General features: G+C 34.1%; 4 protein-coding genes and 1 non-coding gene across 6 annotated transcripts; 2 read left to right on the top strand and 3 right to left on the bottom strand.

The window, feature by feature from the left end:
* The first annotated feature begins 9 nt into the window (after positions 1–9).
* TRNAS-AGA (transfer RNA serine (anticodon AGA)) lies at positions 10–91 on the top strand. Its single transcript has one exon. It is a non-coding gene; the product is annotated as a tRNA-Ser (tRNA).
* Positions 14–2,728, top strand: LOC108456852 (pentatricopeptide repeat-containing protein At4g11690-like). The gene is made up of 2 exons (XM_053019241.1): positions 14–1,520; positions 1,983–2,728. Exon 1 carries the CDS (start codon positions 884–886, stop codon positions 1,442–1,444), a length of 561 nt encoding a protein of 186 aa, XP_052875201.1. The 5' UTR covers positions 14–883; the 3' UTR covers positions 1,445–1,520; positions 1,983–2,728.
* LOC108456851 (cryptochrome-1-like) lies at positions 2,347–5,582 on the bottom strand. Of its 2 annotated transcripts, none has more exons than XM_017755567.2 (5): positions 5,478–5,582; positions 4,653–5,029; positions 4,331–4,552; positions 3,430–4,142; positions 2,347–3,264 (listed from the first exon to the last, which is right to left on the bottom strand). In XM_017755567.2, the coding sequence occupies exons 1-5, from the start codon at positions 5,498–5,500 to the stop codon at positions 2,578–2,580; spliced, it is 2,022 nt and encodes a 673-aa protein (XP_017611056.2). In that variant the 5' UTR covers positions 5,501–5,582; the 3' UTR covers positions 2,347–2,577. The 2 variants fall into 2 exon arrangements, with proteins under 2 accessions (XP_017611056.2, XP_017611058.2); XM_017755569.2 differs by having other exon boundaries at positions 3,430–4,136.
* A 975-nt stretch (positions 5,583–6,557) lies between these two features.
* LOC108454738 (actin-depolymerizing factor) lies at positions 6,558–9,315 on the bottom strand. Its single transcript, XM_017753289.2, has 3 exons — positions 9,162–9,315; positions 7,650–7,915; positions 6,558–7,010 (listed from the first exon to the last, which is right to left on the bottom strand). The coding sequence occupies exons 1-3, from the start codon at positions 9,174–9,176 to the stop codon at positions 6,860–6,862; spliced, it is 432 nt and encodes a 143-aa protein (XP_017608778.1). The 5' UTR covers positions 9,177–9,315; the 3' UTR covers positions 6,558–6,859.
* A 2,649-nt stretch (positions 9,316–11,964) lies between these two features.
* Positions 11,965–13,122, bottom strand: LOC108456125 (uncharacterized). The gene has a single exon (XM_017754722.2). It carries the CDS (start codon positions 12,825–12,827, stop codon positions 12,270–12,272), a length of 558 nt encoding a protein of 185 aa, XP_017610211.1. The 5' UTR covers positions 12,828–13,122; the 3' UTR covers positions 11,965–12,269.
* Between the last annotated feature and the right edge of the window lie 252 nt (positions 13,123–13,374).

Below are 13,374 nucleotides of genomic sequence, written 5' to 3'. Positions count from 1 at the left end.
AATAAAAGGGTGAGCGTGCCGGAGTGGTTATCGGGCATGACTAGAAATCATGTGGGCTTTGCCCGCGCAGGTTCGAATCCTGCCGCTCACGTATTTTTTTTTTTTTTACAGTGGCCTTGTAGCCAACAAAGGCGATATTGTTTATTTACTCAAGCTATACATAAATTAAGTTGTTCTGGTCGTGCCGAAGTCGCCACCATTTGTAGGTTTCATTTCAACCTCAGCTCTTGCTTTTCCATTTTGCTTAATTTCGGAATATGGGTAAGCTTGATTCTTCATTACTTCTTCATTCCATTGTTAATGGTGGAAGGAACCTTTCTAGTTTCCACTATTCTTTTGCTCGTTATTTTAACATCGTTTCTAATCACATGGAAACTTTAAGTGAGAATTCGATGTCTTTTAGGCGAAACTCAAAAACTTCTCATCGCTTCGATAATGTTTATGATGCTTTGACTTTGTTTAATGAGATGATTGAGCAGCACCCAAAGCGTTCTATTGTTGAATTCACTCAATTATTAGTAGCCCTTGTTAGAATGAGACGTTATGCCACTGTTGTTTCTCTGTGTAGCCAAATGGAATTGTTGGGAGTTTCCCATAACGATTATTCTTTCAACACTTGATTAATTGCTTTTCTCAACTTGGTGGAATTGATTCTGGGTTTTCTGTTTTGGTCAAAATGCTGAAGCTAGGTCTTAAACCTGATTTTGTTACTTTTTCCACTTTGATTAAAGGACTTTGTAATCAAAGTAAGATTTCTCAGGCGGTGAGTTTGTTTGATGAAATGATTGAAAAAGGATATCAACCTGACTTAATTGTTTACACTACAATACTGAATAGGTTGTTCTATACCAGGAATACTGATTGAGCTGTTAGGTTTCTAAGGATGATGGAAGAAAGAGGTTTTGAACCCGATATTGTAGCATATAGCACTGTCCTTAACTGTCTTTGTAAGAAGTGCTTGCTAAAGGAGGCTCATGATCTCTTCTTCGAAATGAGAAAGCAAGGCATTAAGCCTAATGTCATCACATATACTATATTGATCGATGCATTTTGCAAGAAGGGAGTGGTTTCTAAAGCCAAAGATATCCTTGGCACAATGAAAAAGCAAGGCGTTGAGCCTAATGTTGTCACATATAGTATATTGATTGACCTGCTTTGCAAGAAGGGAATGGTTTCTAAAGCTGAAGATATCGTTGGCACAATGACAAAGCAAGGCATTAAGCTTGATGTTGTCACATATAGTACATTCATCGATGCTCTCTGCAAGAAGGGAATGGTTTCTAAAGCCGAAGGTATTGTTGGCAGAATGACAAAGCAAGGCATTGAGCCTAATGTTGTCACATATAATACATTGATTGATGTGCTCTGCAAGGACAGGATGGTTTCTAAACCTGAAGTTATTGTTGACACGATGAGAAAGCAAGGCATCGAGCCTCACGTATAATACATTGATCAATGCGCTTTGCAAGAAATGTTGGTTTCTAAAGCTGAAGTTATTGTTGACATGATGAGAAAACAAGGTATTGAACTTGATGTTGTCACATATAACACTCTTATGCATGGTTCGTGTCAATTAGGGAGAGTTTCAACTGCATGTGAACTTTGGAGAAAGATGCTTGCTTCTGGACAAGTTCCAGATTTGGTGACCTATTCAATTTTGCTGGATGTTTTATGCAAAAGTGATGAACTTGAAGTGGCATTGAAAGTTTTTCAAGAAATGCGGAATAGTGAGTTGCAACTTGATATCATCTCTTATTCGATCCTGATTGATGGCCTGTGCAAAGCTATCCATGTCGAAGTTGCAAAGAAATTATTTCTTCAACTCTCAGTCAGTGATCTAAAACCCAACTTTTACACATATTGCACAATGATTAATGGATTGTGTAGAGAGGGATTGCCAGAAGAAGCATACCAGTTGTTTAAGAGAATTGGGAGATAATGATTGTTTGCCTAATTGCTGTTGTTATAATGTAATGATCCAGGGATTTCTTCTAAACAATTATACCTCAAAGGCAACAGAACTTCTTACAGAAACGGTTGGTAAGGCTTTTCTGCAGGTTTGTGCACTGCCACCTTATTTTTGGATCTCGTCTTATATGGTAAATCAATCTTGACATGACTCTCGCTTGTAAATTTGAATCAATTTGCTTATAAACAATTATACTGCTGTGACAAGAATTTCTGGAAATTAGAGTGAATCATAATGTCTATTTTCAGTTTAGTTGAGGATGTACTTCAAAGATTAAGGATGAATGAAACAAATTCCATACACCGTTTTTCACTTCTCAGACCCATGGAAAAGCTATTCTGGGACATAATCTTTTTCATCTGAAGTCGAGCTTCGAATTTCATACAAATGTAGTCTAAGTTTTGCTCATTTATTGCAGAAAACTACATATTTTTGTTGGTAATGGCTGATTAATATATCATCCCATGATTTGTAACGCTCATCTACATTAAACACACTATTTTGACTTACATATCTATCTCGAAGGTTTAACTTTGCAGGCTGTCTTAATCTGATGTATCAGATAGATAAACAGCAAGAACCACAATTATATCAAACTTTGCAGCTTCTTAATTACCATTCTTGCTTGATGTCTGTTCCAAATCGATCTTTTCTTGCCATGACCGCTTCATATCAGACGATTCACACTCCAGCATAGGCCTGCCATCGGACGAAGAACAAGACGGGGGAACAGAGAATGACATTCTGCTAATAGTTTGCCTCTTCGATGCTGAAGACTCAGCTGTCGAGCATAAGTCTTCTTCTCCTCTCGAAGTCCCTGCTTCTTTGTTGTGATTATTCGGTTTATCAGCAGGCAACCTTTCTTCTTCCACACATTTTGCTCTCTTCCTATGCAATGAACCATTATTGCCATTTTGAAATGATGGAACCCTTTGATCATTAGATGAATATGTTGGACAAGAAGAGTTCTCCTTTAGGATAACTTTTGGGATCGCGGAGGTTTCAATACCAACAGAATTGTCGAAAACCTCTTCATTCATCCCATCTGAAGTTGCAGCCTTTGCAGCTGCTTCCATTTCCCACATTTTAAATATAGCTTCTCTCAGATGTTCTCTAGCTATATCGATATCTATTATGGGTTTCGGATAGTTCAACCCCAACTCCACACCTGCAGCTTTAAGCACGGTATGAGGTGCATCCCAAGGATGATGGATCCACTCAGTCGGCATCCTCGCTAGCTCCGGCAGCCATTGCCTTACATATTCACCTTCAGGGTCAAATTTGGAGCCTTGAATCTGTCTCCAAAAAATCAACTTAAAATGAGGTCCGAGATTATGAAGATAACATAAATTACAAGTTACCATGAATTATAGATTGTATAGCCTTGAAATGGAAGGTATTGGAATTACTTGCTGTAATCAGTATATGCAGTTAATAAGTTTTTTGGGAACTCGGCGTACCTGTGGACTGTCTAATCGTTCTAGCTCGTGACCATCCGGTAAGCTCCCAGAGATGTACTGCCAACCAAGAATATCGCATTCTAAATCTGCATCCAAAAGTGTGTCCCAGAAGTACTTCATTCCCCATCTCCATGGAAGAAGAAGAAACTTCACCGCGAAACTCGAAACAATCACTCGTATTCTGTTGTGTATCCAACCAGTTGCCCAAAGCTCCCTCATTCCAGCATCCACCAACGGATATCCGGTCCGACCTTGTCTCCAAGCCTTAAAACGGTTCACATCAGCATTCCAAGGGAAATACTTCAAGTTGCTCAACAACGGTCTCTCATGAGTGAACGGAAAGTTGAAAGTAAGGTACCGGGAATATTCTCTAAGCCCGACAGCCTTCAGAAAAAGTGACACACTCTCTTCCCCTTGAGAATTCTGTTCTCTTCGCCATAGTATCTGTTTCATCCTTGCACTCTGGAAAACTTTCCTCACACTTAGCTCCCCGAAATGAAGATACGGAGACAAAAGTGATGTGGAGTTGCCCCCAACCTTAAGCCTACTTCTTGAATAGTCGCATAGATTATGTTCAACAAACTCCGTTATAGCCTTATCGGCGCTGCCCCAACCTGGAGACCACGCTCTTCCTAACAATGCATTGCTAGCTTTTTCTGTTTCGTTTTCGAGGCCCAAATCTTCAATAGAGCACCTTTCTAATGTTCCTGTCACTGACAAGGAAAGAATACAGCAAACTAGTTACTCATCTTGCAACATACAGGTGTATATATACATGTACATATAGTAATTTCTTCAAGGAAGATGAATGTTGTAAGAAGATTAGGATGATCTGGTGACCATTTAAATCATCATTTAGAACGAACCATACCCGATTACATGTTATTGTGTTCAAAATTACCTGCAACGGGGACCAATCTCCATGGGGGAAGAAGTGAAATGGGTTCCATTTGCATGTTCAAACACTTATCCCAATATGCATCGAAGGTCGTAAAAGCTTGCCCTTTCTCATCATATATCTCCCATGGTTCATATAACAAATCTCCATTATAGCTTTGCACGGAAATCCCGGCCTCTGCAAGTTTCTCTTTGATGTTATGATCTCGAACAAGCGAAACCGGATCTGGGAAAGAACAGCAAAAAGGTAAGACCAGGAACTGGAACTCGAAATTGTGTTCTAGAAGCATGTCATCAAACACCTACCAGAGGAATCAGAAACCTACCATAAAGATGGTTAAACACGAGTTTAGTCGCTCCGGTAGCCTTGATGCAATCTAAAAGAGCTGAAAGAGTACTATGGGTCTTAATCAGCACAAGTTCAGAACCAAGAAACTTCAAAGACTGTTCCAAATGAGCAAGAGATTGCTTCAACCACCATCGCGATACTCGACCTGGATAGAACTGTTCTTCCTCTTTAGGACACCATATATAAACCGGGAAAACGCTGCCATCCCTAGCGGCGGCGGCTAAAGCAGGATTGTCATCAATTCTAAGATCTCTCCTGAACCAAACTATTGTCTTACTGTTACTACCCATGTTTTCCGGTGAGACCGAAGGGACCGAAGTGTTCGAATTCATAAAAGAAATCCCTATATCTTTCCTTCAATCCAAAACATGAACATCAACAAAGTTCTGAAAATCCCACTAACAAAACCCTGATTCTATGTATCCAGGATATTCAACCAAATCCCTAATTTCCACCAATCAAAACACCAAAAAGGTTTACAAAATATCCCTAAAATCCATGACCTTTGATGCAGACCTCCATAAACAACTAGCAGAACCTCTTTAATGGCATACGGTGAAAAAAGCAGGACAGATTCAAGACAGCAAAAAGAAAGGAAAATAAATAAGAGCTATCTCCAAACAAGGACAACTAAAAACACACAAAACACGGTTTTGTCTATCATTGAAGACAATCAAAGTAAATAAATTAATAGATAATTGAAGAAACACCCATTTTTACCCCGTGATGGTAGAAGCTTTAAAATATAAAATTTAGCAAAAACAGACAAGGTAAATTGATGATGTTTTTGTTCATTACTTACAGTGCATTATTGTAGAATGACATTTTCCTTTGAACAGAGTGAATTTACCCAATGTCTTTATGCCAAAGCAGATACTTTGTGGATCCCTGTATGTGTCAAGTTCACGTGCGGGACCCAATATAAATATATTGATAGCGGTGGGAGACATATCTTGTCTGCTTTGTGGATCCACTGTAAACTTCTTACAAGATAAGGTTTTTTTTTAAGTGTTAAAAAAACATTATCGAATACTTCAAAAAAAAATGAAAAATTCAAGATCTTTCGAGATGGTCCTGCATCGAAAACATGCAGGAAAAGAGGAGCTTAAACATAAGTTAAAAATTAGATTATATTTTGTTTATTTTACTTAAAATTTTAGTAAATTAATTTTTATATATTAGATTAAAAAGTAAATCAGTTATTATATTAAAATTTTTATTTATTTCTTTTATTAAAAATTAATATTGTTAATATATAGAAATTAATTTTTAATAGAAATGATAATTTTAATCTTTAATCTAATATATATATTAATTTATTTATTTTTTAAATAAAAAATACTATATAACTTAATTCTTAGTATAGAGATCACGGTTTTTTTTTGCAGACTTTTTTTTTATCTTCTTTCTCACTTGCTGCCATGTTTATGATCATACTAGAAGCTAGGACAGTTGAGAATCTCAAACACCAATCTTAATTTTCCAACCCTATTTTTGTCATGACTTGAATAAAAAAAACTTGCTTATTTGGCCTCTCACAATCAGATTTGCCATTATTGTCTGTATCATTGCATGTGATCAACATTACATCTCCATTATAGTAGAGTTGAGAAGTCAAGGCTGTGACAAATTTATCCCAAAGAGCAGCAATAAATTAGGTTCTCCACCTATAGCTCAGCGACTTTTAGGCCATCGTTGTGGACTTTCAAGGCACAATTAGCTTTGGACTATCTGATATAATATCTAAAAATTTATTTATTTGAAAGATGGTATCTATTTGACGTCATAAATTACCTTTGTTTTTATTAGGTAGAATGGTTGTTTCCAACTACCAGAACTCTACAAATAAAACAAATCAATGGAAATAATATCTGGTGTAGGATTTTGTGACTGGAGATTACTATTTATATATTTCAACAGCTCATATAAAAGTACAAAAATTTAATAGCAAAAGGCATCATGACAAGTGATTGAAATGAAAATTTTCATTAACGAAGGGTCAAACTATTCAATAATAACACATCCATTGTCACCTCAGAAGCATCATGTGGAATGAGGAGCATAAAGTCCCGACATGTTTTGAACACCCTGAGCTCCTAATCAGCCTTCCTAGGTGTCATTTAACAATAATTAAACACCGGAGTTTCCTAAGCATGCGGCATTGATGACGGGATTTCAACATTTTTAACTTGCACGCTCTCTAATCACCTCCAGATCCATCCCAGTCGGGTCAGTTGCCTGGATTTCATAATGAATGCCCTCTAATTCGCTTATGAACCTTTCCTTGGATGTTGCATACAGCATCTTGGCACGGATCCTTGAAACAGACGGTGACCTACAGAAGAACATAGAGAGACTCTTACAATTCCATAAAAGCATCAACTGTCGATGGCAAAGCGGATATAGTTGACTCAATATTGTATGATAAGCAAGTAATGCACCAGAAAACAGGACTATCAATACAGCATCGTGTACTCATACACAACAATCTTTGATCATGTTTAGAGTAAAAACCATCATCAAATCAACTCAGCTCCAAAGTTTAATTTAACTAAATATCTTGCACCTTTGATGAAAATCCAATGTGAACATAGTTTAATTTTGGATGGAACTCGAGGACAAAACTTCATTCTCTAATGATATATTCTTAAAGTCGCATATAAACAGTTAGCATGTCAAGCATGACTTGACATCCATGGATTCAATCATCACTAACATTTGTCCTTACCACATCATCCATAAATTGTAAGGGTTTATAATCTTGCAATCCTAAGACAAACCAAAAGAATCGTATGAGCGAGACGATCAAAACAACCAATTTTCAAACAATAAAGCAATTATGATACATGGGAAAAGGATTATAATCTTTTTCCACCCATAATTGCATCCACTTTCAACGCAGTTACGCCATGCGATGAGGATAATAACAGTGCTCACATAATTGACTTATTCTACAATTGAAAGAGACACTAACCATGTAATAAAAAAGATCTTGCTCTTCTGACAATTCTCAGAAGTCACAAAATCAAAGTCGTAAACTGCATAGCGGCAATCATTCTCGGGCAATGAAGCAGTGAGATCATCATAGTTCTCAGATGGACCTCCCGTTTTTTCAACTACTACCTCCTTTTTCTTCTCATTGATCTTAAAGACCACGTATCGAAACACTTTCTTTCTTAGCAGCTCCAGGTAAGTGCTTTTGCTGTGATCAGCCACTCCCATGCCAGATGATGCATTTGTCTGAAAAACCAGAAACAAAAAGCTCAATCCTCAATGCTTACTCCAACCAAATTGACTAATTATCAACCTTTTAATATTAATAACATAACCAAATTGTGTTCAATGAACTATATAAGAACAGGTCCAAGATACAAAAGCAAGTGATACACTTGAAAAACTTTGGTAAAAGTTACTATGGAGGCCCTTATACAAAGAGTTGGATTGCATTTTGCCTTCTCTATTCAGAAAATGGGCAAAGTGATCCTTGTACGTTAGATCAAAAAGCAAACTGGTCCAGTGGTCCTTTTGTTTAAAATTTAGATCAAAAAGCAAACTGGTCCAGTGGTCCTTTTGTTTAAAATTTCATTCATTTTTAAGGTACGCGTGGCACGCCATAAGTCATTGATTGGTTATTTCTGTTAGCCACATAAGTTTTTAACAGTACAATTGGATGAAATTTTTTACAAGTATGACCAATTTGGTCTTTGATCTAATGTAGAGGGACTAATTTGTTCATTTTCTGAGTAGAGGGAGCAAAATACAATTTGACTACTAGTACAAAGGCATCCATGGTACTTTTACTGAAAAACTTTCACAAATTTTAAGAATTTCATATGTCCAAGAACACAAAATTATATTCATAAGTGCTATGCATGTTATATAGGATATGAGGATAATGCAATGGAAATACAATTTCTAGTTCATAAGTAACAAACCAATAAATAATATACTTCAAAAGCCTAATCCTGGTTCAAGTCTCAAAGGTTCATTAATTTACAATGAGATACAGTGCTACCATTACCATTAGGGATGAAAATGCACAAAAAAGAAGAGACAATTTACTTCAAATTAGCTTATCCTACAATAAAAAAGCACTTCTTTTCATTTCTTCAAGCGATGTTCTTGAAATAACTTTACTTCAACTAAGCTCGACTTGCTTAACATTCTCATCGATTCTAATTATTGAAACTGTATATATATATATATATATCCATTATTTCTTGACCCAAAATTGGAAAAAGAAAAAATCAACAGCTAAAACTAAAAGCTAAGATATAACTAGCTATTTACAGATTGAATCTCACCCCCAAAAAAAAAAAAAAAAACACTACCTATATACCCATATAATAAAAAACTTAACTTTGTTTAAGTTTTCAGCATGAAAAGGAAAAAAAAAAAAAAACTAATTTTAAGCCAAAATAAAGAGAATAAAATATGAACCCAAACTAAATCAGACCTAAAAGAATCATGGGAAAGAGTAACTTACTCCTCTGAAAGACATAGCCGCTTGAAAATATGAAGAAAGAAAATGGGGGACAATGAGAGAAAAAACAATTGAAGAAATGAACAAATTGAACAGAAAAATACTAGAAAAGGTGAGCCACTAGAGAGGCAGGTTAAAGAAAACGAGAAAATTTTTGAAGGATAATATAATTTTTGGCCCTTAAACTTAGTAATTAAGTACACTTTAGTCCTTGAAATTGGCAATTAGATATATTTTAATCCCTAAACTTAGATTCTATCAAGAAACAGACCGAAAACTATTCGATAGAAAGCTTCAAACATATGATTTGAATTGATTGGCTTGGCAACTACTTGAAATTGATAAAAATAGAAAATCGAGACAAAAGCCGATAGTTGAACCGATTTAATAAATTGTTTATATTTATTTTTAAAATTTTTAATGAATTTTTAATTAATTAATTAATTATTATTGGTCCGATGGTTGAATTGATTGAATTAGATGGATCGAGAATTGAAGATTTAATTTGTTCAACTATTAGTTCGATTAGTAAAACACTTAATAAGACACTCTAATATTGTACCATGTTCATCACATGAAAATTTATATAATTTTTTAACTTTTTAAGTGGTGATATAACACAAATTCATTTATAGTGTCACATTATTAAACTTTTATATTTTATAATTCCAGGATTAAAATGAAGCTAATTATAAATTTCAGGGAAAAATTATGTTATCCCTTTTATTGATTTTCTTTTTAGATAAATTTGAGGGAAAAAAAAAAAACTCTGTTGTTTGAGAGGAAAGAAAAGACTGGCGTAGCATGGCATGGCATGACAACTCGTTTCTTTTCTGACAATGACAGCATCGTCATCCTGTCGTGCTAACGTGGATTTTTCTTATTGGTACTTTTATGCCACGTCATTCCGCGGGATATTTTAAATTATATTAATTTAAAAGTGATGTTATTATATTTATTTAAAATTTGATTTTGGATTTTTAAATATTGTATATAATTCCTTAGACAAAAAAGAAATATTGTATACAATAACTCAACTTTTTCAAGTTTATAATTTACAAATAAAGAGTTAAAAATAATAAATAATAAAATATTATGATCTAATTTTTCCAAATGGTTTTATAAATAAAAATAAGAAAATAGAATGTAATTCTGTATCTAAATCTCACATGTCAAATTAAAACAATTTTAATGACAATATTATTTTTTACCAAGTGGTGCATTTTCAACTAATTTGAAGGTGGATTTAACAATAATTAATTAAAATTAAAATTATATAAAAAATTATAAATCAATTTAATTATCGATTTTATCTTAAATTTTAATTTTTATCAGTTTTAATTTATTTTTTAAAACGATTCAATTACCTGAATCGATATATTTTTAATTCTCAATTTAACTAATCTGATTCCAACAACTCTTTTAAAAAATTACTTTATAAATAGAATCATGACAAAGTAAGAACAAGAAAATTAAATGTCCATCTGTTTTAGATGGGTAGCTTTAACAATTGTAGATTAGTTGATTTTCATTTTATATATGATAAAAAAATGCACTTTTATTAATTACAAAATTAAGAAATCAAAACTTAGCTTTAGAGTTTAATTAATTACTTAACACCTAATTATTAAACTATACAAAATAATTGACGATGAAGAGAGAAAAAAAGAAGCGGACAATGAAGACCCCAGAGGTGACTTGTTAACAGCATCAAACTCCCCCACATGGAATCTTCATAATATAAAAATACATCTTTATTTTATGTTTCTCAAACAAACATTATGTTTTGCTTTGAAATGACTCCATGCATCTTTCATGGAATACATATGTTATGTCCAGCGAAGACAAACCATAAATAAAACAAGTGAGTTTCTTTTTTTACATAATAGAGCTATATTTTTTTAATTTCATTTTTTTAACATTTAATTTCTTCATTTTAATTTCACCGAAATTGATTATTATATCTTACAAAAATCGAGAAGTTTATTGATACTTAAAAGAGATGGTGAAAATTTACGATAGTTTAAGGTTAGAACAATTGAAATGTGATGGCAAAAGAAGATGAGAGAGAATGGGAGATCAGAGAGTGTAAACCTTTAAAGGAGGATTTCTAATCATTCCAAAATATTATATGTCGTAGAGGCGAAGTTAAGGGATTAGCAAGGGCTTTTACCTCTCTAAAAATAAAAAATTGTAATTTAGTTTCTTTAGGAATAGTAAAATTATAAATTAATTTATGGTAAAATTTCATTTTGTCCCCTAAATGTTAAAAAAAATATTATTTAGTCTCTTTAAAAATTATTGAATTAAAAGTTAGTATATAGTAAAATTATATTTTGATCTCTTAAAATTTTATAATTCAATTTCATTCTAAAAAAAAATTTCTGGCTTCACCCTAGAATATCATTCATGTATTGGTTCCAAACTCTTTAAGATTGAGCTGACTTATTAATGCCTTGTTGTTGTAAGTATGGATTGTTGTGTTAGGACAACAAATATGCATGACGTGCGAGTGGTTTTACGGAGTGTGATCCCGATAGTAAAAAATCATGTAATTTTAAGTTTATGGAATTTTGCGTTTGTAAAACTATTTTAATTTCAAAGATGATCTCCTAATCATGGGTGTTGAATTGTGAGATGCAAGGCGTACTCGAAAGGTCTTAAACTTGCTAGCATGTAAGATGATCTTTTAGTCAAAAAAGTGTTAAACCAGGAAATACGAGCAAAGCTCATGTGGCATAGGTATAACAAAGTTATTCTATTTTAGTAGTCTAAATTAAAAACCAAAATAGATGAACAATAAATGTAAGAAATTAATAAAATTTGAATTACCATTAATTTATCAGCAAATAACACAATCAAATCTTCATTGTACACATCCCAAAGCCAAAAATTAACAACAATATATCAGACATCCCCTGTTACATATGTAAGGAAGACAAAGAAACAAAGAACACAAATTTTAATCCAGTCTATACAAATATCGAATTCAAAAACCCAAACCCTGTTTTAATCAACCATGGAAGAACACATGCAGTAACCAAAAAAACCTGCTAAGAACTTCACCATGTCTTGCATTTAAGAAAACAACAACAAAATGATGATAAAGATTCAAGCACTTCGAGCCAACATCTCTTGAAAATCAAGGTCACTTCGTTCCTTCTCAAGCTTCCTTTCTTCACGAAACTTATATATAAACTCATCAGCTCGTTCATCAACTCCCCTTAAATGCGGTGATTTCGCAACCACCGCTTTCCATGCATCTTCGAGACTATAAACACCGGTCTCTTCCGCTACTTCTTCATTTCGTCTGCTCGTCTCCGCCGCCGCCTCCGGTTGTTGTTCCATGCGCTGCTCACCGTAAAGCTGGTCTATGTATATAACTTTCCGATTATTCTTCACCTGGTTTCCGTAATGTTGGTAATGGTAAAGGTGGTCATACTCATGGTTAAACGGCCGACGACGCCCCCAGCCGGACGAGTGACGAAGGAACCGTTTCTTGAAAGGTGCAAAGAGATGAACCGAGCAGAACTCGATGACACGACGAGTCACCGTTTTGATCGAATTCGAAACGTCGAAGCTTTCGAGTTTCGATCTAACTTTAATGGTGAAGCTCTTCCAAGCCTTCTTGGCTGGTTTCAGCTTCTTTGCAAGGTTCAAAGGAGGCATATAGGTATATAGGGTATTGTTTTTTAGCTTTTGAAAAACGAAGCAATGATGGGGTTTTGATTGAAAACAAGATTTATGATTTTATTTTATCAGTGGTTTAATAGATTATGAAGAAGAAGATTTGGTTCATCTTTGGTGTATATAATAAAATAATGGCGTTTTTTTTTCTCATATGGGGTGGCTTTTGAAATGGACTTGTCTTTTTGTGTGCTTTATATTTGCTGGAACACCACTTTTGAAAGTGTGGGAGACAAAGGGATTTTGAGGGGAGGAGAGGTTACTTTACAATGGCATAGCAGCAAAATTGAATAGCCAAAATGGGATTTTCTATGAACTTTCGGCAATTTTGGGGGGCCAAACTTAGGTCCTAAGTTTATGTGAAATGTTGGTTGAAAGCAATGTAGGGGGGTTGTTTAACTATGTTTAGTTTTAATAATTTAAGCTAATTTTGTTCAAAGTTTTTATTAGAATTAATTATCACAATACTCAACTCTAATTAAAATAAACTATAAAAAAAAAATCATATATTAACCTAAAATGGGTCTCA

This window comes from Gossypium arboreum, chromosome 9 (assembly GCF_025698485.1).
Source record: "Gossypium arboreum isolate Shixiya-1 chromosome 9, ASM2569848v2, whole genome shotgun sequence".
NCBI classification, from domain to species: Eukaryota; Viridiplantae; Streptophyta; class Magnoliopsida; order Malvales; family Malvaceae; genus Gossypium; species Gossypium arboreum.
This window is presented reverse-complemented; position numbering and strand designations above follow the sequence as displayed.

What these genes read in the sequence shown, in the direction of transcription:
- LOC108456852 (XM_053019241.1), top strand. Translation starts at nt 884, where the DNA reads ATGATGGAAGAAAGAGGTTTTGAACCCGATATTGTAGCATATAGCACT.
- LOC108456851 (XM_017755567.2), bottom strand. Translation starts at nt 5,500, where the DNA reads ATGTCATTCTACAATAATGCACT. An exon ending in CGTGTTTAACCATCTTTATG is followed by an intron (nt 4,553 to 4,652) that starts GTAGGTTTCTGA and finishes GTTCTTTCCCAG; the next exon opens with ATCCGGTTTCGCTTGTTCGA. An exon ending in AACGATTAGACAGTCCACAG is followed by an intron (nt 3,265 to 3,429) that starts GTACGCCGAGTT and finishes TTTTGGAGACAG; the next exon opens with ATTCAAGGCTCCAAATTTGA.
- LOC108454738 (XM_017753289.2), bottom strand. An exon ending in AAGATCTTTTTTATTACATG is followed by an intron (nt 7,011 to 7,649) that starts GTTAGTGTCTCT and finishes GTTCTTCTGTAG; the next exon opens with GTCACCGTCTGTTTCAAGGA.
- LOC108456125 (XM_017754722.2), bottom strand. Translation starts at nt 12,827, where the DNA reads ATGCCTCCTTTGAACCTTGCAAAGAAGCTGAAACCAGCCAAGAAGGCT.